Source organism: Kryptolebias marmoratus, linkage group LG11 (assembly GCF_001649575.2).
Source record: "Kryptolebias marmoratus isolate JLee-2015 linkage group LG11, ASM164957v2, whole genome shotgun sequence".
NCBI lineage: Eukaryota > Metazoa > Chordata > Actinopteri > Cyprinodontiformes > Rivulidae > Kryptolebias > Kryptolebias marmoratus.
This window is the reverse complement of record NC_051440.1, coordinates 26,887,712-26,894,983: the sequence shown is the minus strand read 5'-3', so window position 1 is coordinate 26,894,983 and position 7,272 is coordinate 26,887,712. Positions and strand designations below refer to the sequence as shown.

At 55.5% G+C, this 7,272-nt stretch overlaps 1 protein-coding gene across 1 annotated transcript in view; it reads right to left on the bottom strand.

Moving 5' to 3' along the window:
* The window catches only part of phf21ab (PHD finger protein 21Ab), a 30,348-nt gene that overhangs the window by 15,342 nt on the left and 7,734 nt on the right, over positions 1-7,272 (bottom strand). The window contains exons 9-17 of the mRNA XM_037978291.1: positions 6,513-6,605; positions 5,332-5,679; positions 5,035-5,145; positions 4,786-4,837; positions 4,625-4,709; positions 1,283-1,463; positions 790-945; positions 422-497; positions 123-337 (exon numbers count right to left, since the gene is read on the bottom strand). Coding sequence (XP_037834219.1) covers positions 123-337; positions 422-497; positions 790-945; positions 1,283-1,463; positions 4,625-4,709; positions 4,786-4,837; positions 5,035-5,145; positions 5,332-5,679; positions 6,513-6,605 — 1,317 coding nt within the window. The remainder of the gene's footprint in view (positions 1-122; positions 338-421; positions 498-789; positions 946-1,282; positions 1,464-4,624; positions 4,710-4,785; positions 4,838-5,034; positions 5,146-5,331; positions 5,680-6,512; positions 6,606-7,272) is intronic.

Genomic DNA, 7,272 nt, shown 5'->3' with positions numbered 1-7,272 from the left:
TCCTTTATCCAACCATCATCCATCCTTCATCCAACCATCATCCATCCAACCACCATCCATCCATCCATCCAACCATCATCCTTCATCCAACCATCATCCTTCCATCATCCATCCATCCATCCATCATTTGGGTCACGGGGGCAGCAGTTTGAGCACACATCTCTCTCCACAGCCTCCTCATCCAGCTCCTCCAGGAGGATCCTAAGGCATTCCCAGCCGCTCCTCTTCCTCACCGTTATGGAGTTACTGAGCAGTTTGACTCTCTGCTCCAGCTGCTCGCGCTCCACCTTCAGCTCCGAACTCCACTTCATCAGCTTCTGCTTCTCCTCCTCTTTAGCTGAAAGACAAAGGCGAACCGGGCCTCGGTCAATTTGTCCTCTTCCGTCCCGCAGAGACGTTGGACAGACAGAGGAAGACTCACCTTCTTTGTAAGCGATGTAGGAATGGACGATGGCCAGCGTGCCGGGCCAGGGGATGGCTTCCTCTTTTTTCAGGATCTGAAGAGAGAAGCTCAGAGGTGTCACACAGACTGAGACTCTGAGAAGACTTTACAAAGTGGAGTTTAGCCTCCACGCCGCGGCGGGACTGATAAGGGACAGGAAATGGAGTGAATGGATGTGAGATGTTAATCCTAACTGACACAATGAATGAGACATAAGCACAAAAAAACATTTCTGAATCATGTGTCTGCTTACAAAGGACTGAACAGTCGTACAGCTGCGGCTTCTAGACTTAAACCCAGCTAGAACTTCCCCCTGACTCTGGATCAGTCTCAGCTGCTGCGGTTACCTGATCTTGACATTTTGGACAGATCCACATGCCTTTAGGAATGGTTTTCAGGGGGGGGTCCAGGCAGTCCAGGTGATAAACACGAGAACACGTGTCGCACATGAGCAACTGGCCACTGCGCCTGCACACTGTGCAGAAATCCTCGTGGATGTCTCCCTGCGAGGAAGAATTGGACCAAATCAGTTTCCCTGCCCACCTGAGCCCCGCCCACCCTGTGTGAGGTGGGCCAAGGCGGGCGGGGGGAAAGGGGTGGGGGGACCGTGATCAGGTTTAGTAATCAGCTGGCCATGTTCAGAGCTCTAATGGGTGCGTGTGTGTGTGCGTGTGTGTTAGGATGTGTGTGAGTTACTGATGAACGCTGTTCACTTTGTAAGAGTCAGGACTAACACATGGACACAACGGAGTCATGGATGTGTGTGTGGATGAGTGACAGCGCTGCTGGGCCAACGGGACCGTGTGTGACGGGGTGTCCGTCTCCCCCATCGTTACTTACATCCCCAGAGCTGGGGCTGGGCAGGGGGAGGGGACGGACGGGGCTGGAGGGGGAGGTCGGGGTGAGGCTGCCCAGCTCCGACACGCTGCTGTATTTGGGTGGGCGACCTGGGTGAAATGAGACAGACGACAAAGACGGAAAACANACCAGAACAGAACCCAAACCCACCAGAACAGAACCACTGATCCACCAGAACAGAACCCAAACCAACCAGAACAGAACCCAAACTGTAACGATCTAAAAGATTAAAACTGGATCATTTTAAGGTGAACAGAAACAGGAAGCTGTGAGGATGAAGATGTACCTGATGATGATGATGCTCACCGCTGCAGTGCATGCTGGGAAACCCTTCTGATGACAGAACAGCAGCTCGGCTACTTTTAGCAGCTAAAGCTGGACAGGAAGTCCACCTGCATCCAACCGGCAGGACAGGAAGTCCACCTGCATCCAACCGGCAGGACAGGAAGTCCACCTGCATCCAACCGGCAGGACAGGAAGTCCACCTGCATCCAACCGGCAGGACAGGAAGTCCACCTGCATCCAACCGGCAGGACAGGAAGTCCACCTGCATCCAACCGGCAGGACAGGAAGTCCACCTGCATCCAACCGGCAGGACAGGAAGTCCACCTGCATCCAACCGGCAGGACAGGAAGTCCACCTGCATCCAACCGGCAGGACAGGAAGTCCACCTGCATCCAACCGGCAGGACAGGAAGTCCACCTGCATCCAACCGGCAGGACAGGAAGTCCACCTGCATCCAACCGGCAGGACAGGAAGTCCACCTGCATCCAACCGGCAGGACAGGAAGTCCACCTGCATCCAACCGGCAGGACAGGAAGTCCACCTGCATCCAACCGGCAGGACAGGAAGTCCACCTGCATCCAACCGGCAGGACAGGAAGTCCACCTGCATCCAACCGGCAGGACAGGAAGTCCACCTGCATCCAACCGGCAGGACAGGAAGTCCACCTGCATCCAACCGGCAGGACAGGAAGTCCACCTGCATCCAACCGGCAGGACAGGAAGTCCACCTGCATCCAACCGGCAGGACAGGAAGTCCACCTGCATCCAACCGGCAGGACAGGAAGTCCACCTGCATCCAACCGGCAGGACAGGAAGTCCACCTGCATCCAACCGGCAGGACAGGAAGTCCACCTGCATCCAACCGGCAGGACAGGAAGTCCACCTGCATCCAACCGGCAGGACAGGAAGTCCACCTGCATCCAACCGGCAGGACAGGAAGTCCACCTGCATCCAACCGGCAGGACAGGAAGTCCACCTGCATCCAACCGGCAGGACAGGAAGTCCACCTGCATCCAACCGGCAGGACAGGAAGTCCACCTGCATCCAACCGGCAGGACAGGAAGTCCACCTGCATCCAACCGGCAGGACAGGAAGTCCACCTGCATCCAACCGGCAGGACAGGAAGTCCACCTGCATCCAACCGGCAGGACAGGAAGTCCACCTGCATCCAACCGGCAGGACAGGAAGTCCACCTGCATCCAACCGGCAGGACAGGAAGTCCACCTGCATCCAACCGGCAGGACAGGAAGTCCACCTGCATCCAACCGGCAGGACAGGAAGTCCACCTGCATCCAACCGGCAGGACAGGAAGTCCACCTGCATCCAACCGGCAGGACAGGAAGTCCACCTGCATCCAACCGGCAGGACAGGAAGTCCACCTGCATCCAACCGGCAGGACAGGAAGTCCACCTGCATCCAACCGGCAGGACAGGAAGTCCACCTGCATCCAACCGGCAGGACAGGAAGTCCACCTGCATCCAACCGGCAGGACAGGAAGTCCACCTGCATCCAACCGGCAGGACAGGAAGTCCACCTGCATCCAACCGGCAGGACAGGAAGTCCACCTGCATCCAACCGGCAGGACAGGAAGTCCACCTGCATCCAACCGGCAGGACAGGAAGTCCACCTGCATCCAACCGGCAGGACAGGAAGTCCACCTGCATCCAACCGGCAGGACAGGAAGTCCACCTGCATCCAACCGGCAGGACAGGAAGTCCACCTGCATCCAACCGGCAGGACAGGAAGTCCACCTGCATCCAACCGGCAGGACAGGAAGTCCACCTGCATCCAACCGGCAGGACAGGAAGTCCACCTGCATCCAACCGGCAGGACAGGAAGTCCACCTGCATCCAACCGGCAGGACAGGAAGTCCACCTGCATCCAACCGGCAGGACAGGAAGTCCACCTGCATCCAACCGGCAGGACAGGAAGTCCACCTGCATCCAACCGGCAGGACAGGAAGTCCACCTGCATCCAACCGGCAGGACAGGAAGTCCACCTGCATCCAACCGGCAGGACAGGAAGTCCACCTGCATCCAACCGGCAGGACAGGAAGTCCACCTGCATCCAACCGGCAGGACAGGAAGTCCACCTGCATCCAACCGGCAGGACAGGAAGTCCACCTGCATCCAACCGGCAGGACAGGAAGTCCACCTGCATCCAACCGGCAGGACAGGAAGTCCACCTGCATCCAACCGGCAGGACAGGAAGTCCACCTGCATCCAACCGGCAGGACAGGAAGTCCACCTGCATCCAACCGGCAGGACAGGAAGTCCACCTGCATCCAACCGGCAGGACAGGAAGTCCACCTGCATCCAACCGGCAGGACAGGAAGTCCACCTGCATCCAACCGGCAGGACAGGAAGTCCACCTGCATCCAACCGGCAGGACAGGAAGTCCACCTGCATCCAACCGGCAGGACAGGAAGTCCACCTGCATCCAACCGGCAGGACAGGAAGTCCACCTGCATCCAACCGGCAGGACAGGAAGTCCACCTGCATCCAACCGGCAGGACAGGAAGTCCACCTGCATCCAACCGGCAGGACAGGAAGTCCACCTGCATCCAACCGGCAGGACAGGAAGTCCACCTGCATCCAACCGGCAGGACAGGAAGTCCACCTGCATCCAACCGGCAGGACAGGAAGTCCACCTGCATCCAACCGGCAGGACAGGAAGTCCACCTGCATCCAACCGGCAGGACAGGAAGTCCACCTGCATCCAACCGGCAGGACAGGAAGTCCACCTGCATCCAACCGGCAGGACAGGAAGTCCACCTGCATCCAACCGGCAGGACAGGAAGTCCACCTGCATCCAACCGGCAGGACAGGAAGTNTGTCAGCTCTACTTCCTGTTCCTGTCGGCTCTACTTCCTGTCAGCTCTACATCCTGTTCCTGTCAGCTCTACTTCCTGTTAGCTCTACTTCTTGTTAGCTCTACTTCTTGTCAGCTCTACTTCTTGTTAGCTCTACTTCCTGTTCCTGTCGGCTGTACTTCCTGTTCTGATCAGAACCTTCGGGGTCCAGTCGGTCTAGCTGGCGGCCGTACCTCAGGCTCGAACACGGCGCCGCTGTACACCGGGTTGGCCGTCGTTCTCCTCTTCCTCTCCTGCCGTTTGCTCTGAATCTCTGCGAGAAATCCAATAAAATGAAGTGAGTTTGTGAGCAGAGAGGATTGAGCAGCGGCAGCAGCAGCTTCACTCACCTTCCAGGTGGTCGTGTGTCACCAGACCCAAGGACACCATGAAGGCCAGTTTCTGAAAGAGTTCAGAGAAACAACAAGTCCAGTTTGTGCCTCAAACACCAAGACGTCAGCTGGAACAGGAACTTAGAGATCGGGTCATAAACTCAGACATGATAAAAACAAAAACCTTCGTTTAAACTCAAACTTTTATATAAATATTTTAACTTGTTTGAAGATCTAAAACCTTCCAATCTGAACATTCAGGCTCACCTCTGGGTTCTCCTCCCTTTTGGGTCTGGGGGGTGGAGACAGAGGGGGGGTGGAGGAGGACGGCAGGCTGACGGCCGCCTTCAGCTCGGCTGCTTCCATTTTAACAGTCTGCTGGGAGGAAGAGGAGGAAGAGGAGAGGATGATGGCAGGTCCAAAAACAGACAGTTGGAACGAGGAAAAGTCGGGTTTAAGAGGTTCTAACATGAGCTCTAACCTCTGCTGACCCGGCTCAGAACCTGAGCAGAACCTGAGCAGAACTTCAGCAGAACCTGAGCAGAACCTCAGCAGAACCCTTACCTTGGACTCGGCGGTCAGGCTGCTGATCTGGATGGGCGGGGCAGGAGGCGGTGGGACAGCAATCGGGGCAGGGTTGCTGGGCAGCTGGGCGGGGCAGGCGATGCGGGCGGGGGCGGCGGACACGGGCGTGGTGATGACGATGCCGGTCAGAGGGGCGGAGCCTGTCTTGCTGCAGGGCTGCCCGTTGACGATGCGGACCTGGTGGATGGGAGCCGCCGAGGGAAGCGAGGTCGACAGCTTGGTGGCCAACATGACGGGCCTCTGCAGCAGCTGGGGGGCTGCCATCATGGGCGGGGGAGGAGCTGGGGCGATGGGGACGTTGGTGGGCGTGGCCAGCCTCGGCCTGACCTGCTGGTGACAGACAGCCAATCAGAAACAGGCACTTAAAATAACCAGAAACGTCTGGGTAACGCCCCCTCTGAGACCTGCCTCAGGATGACCGATGCTGATACTTTAAATGGTACTACTGGTACCACTGGTACCACTGGTACTAATACCACTGTTAACTGGTACTAATACTACAGGTATGGTACTGATGCTGGTCATCCTTTCAACTTTTAACATTATTTTTATATTTTATTTTGATGTTTTCTTATCTGGTTTAACTGTAAAGTAAAAATGTGCTGCAGAAATAAAGCTGATATTGGTACTAGTACTTATATTACTGGTACTTCTGTTGCTGGTACTGGTACTTGTAGCTGTACTTTAAGGTCAGTGATCGTAATGTGAGGAAATAAGAAGTAAACTGTTGGAATAAATTATTAAATTTAATGTTTTGCTGATTTTTGTCGCTCGTTTCTGTCGGAGGACGAAAACTTGGCGGCTCCTGGAGGCGTTAGTCAGCACAAACATCTGCAGCACATCTGCACTGAAAGGGTTAAAACACACCAACAGCCAGGAACTGAAACTATCAAGAAGCTGCAGGAACACACACACACACACACACGTTACAGGAAGTCCACCTGCTCAGGTCAGTTAGGAAACCAACAGAACCACAACAAGAGGAGAAGACGCGGCGGCACAAACACAACACGGTTTTAGTGCCACGGAGCAAGGCAGGACTGTTGGCTCTGCCGCCCTCTGCTGGAGAGTGAGCGCATCACCTGAGGTCGGGCCACACACACTGATCTGAGGGGGGGAGGGGGGAGGTCAGGGTCGGAGGCGGGGCTTCAGGGACGCACCTGTGGCTGAAAGGTGGGCCGAGGCGTCAGTCTAGGAGGAGGGACAAACTGAGGAACTTTGATTGGCTGGGCGGAGGTGGCGGTGGCCTGCACCTGAGACAAAACCACAGCAGATCGTGGGTCTGGGGACGTGCTGCCAGAACGGGCCGACCCGCCTGCAGCTGTCAGCTCTTCATCACAACAACAGATCACTGACCGATCAGAACCAGAGCAGAACAACAGGACAGGATAACAGACAAAGTTCCCAGGCTGGTTCTGATTCTATGAGATCATGAATAATCACCACAAACATGTCTGACCTTTGACCCCAAGAGGACACTGATTAATAACCAGGAACATGTCTGACCTTTGACCCCAAGAGGACACTGATTAATAACCAGGAACATGTCTGACCTTTGACCCTCAGAGGACACTGACTAATCACTAGGAACGTGTGACCTTTGACCCCAAGAAGATACACTGACCATCTAACCTTTGACCCCCAGAGGAGAACTAACTGAGTCTCTTCACAAACTAAATGAGGAACATTAATGTGACTGATCTCACAGGTCTGACCTTTGACCCTCAGACTGACTGATTTCAGGTCTGACCTTTGACCCTTAGAGTGTGACTTATCTCAGGTCTGACCTTTGACCCCTAGACTTATCTCAGGTCTGACCTTTGACCCTCTGACTGTGCCTGATCTCAGGTCTGACCTTTGACCCTCAGACTGACTGATCTCAGGCCTGACCTTTGACCCTCAGACTGACTGATCTCAGGC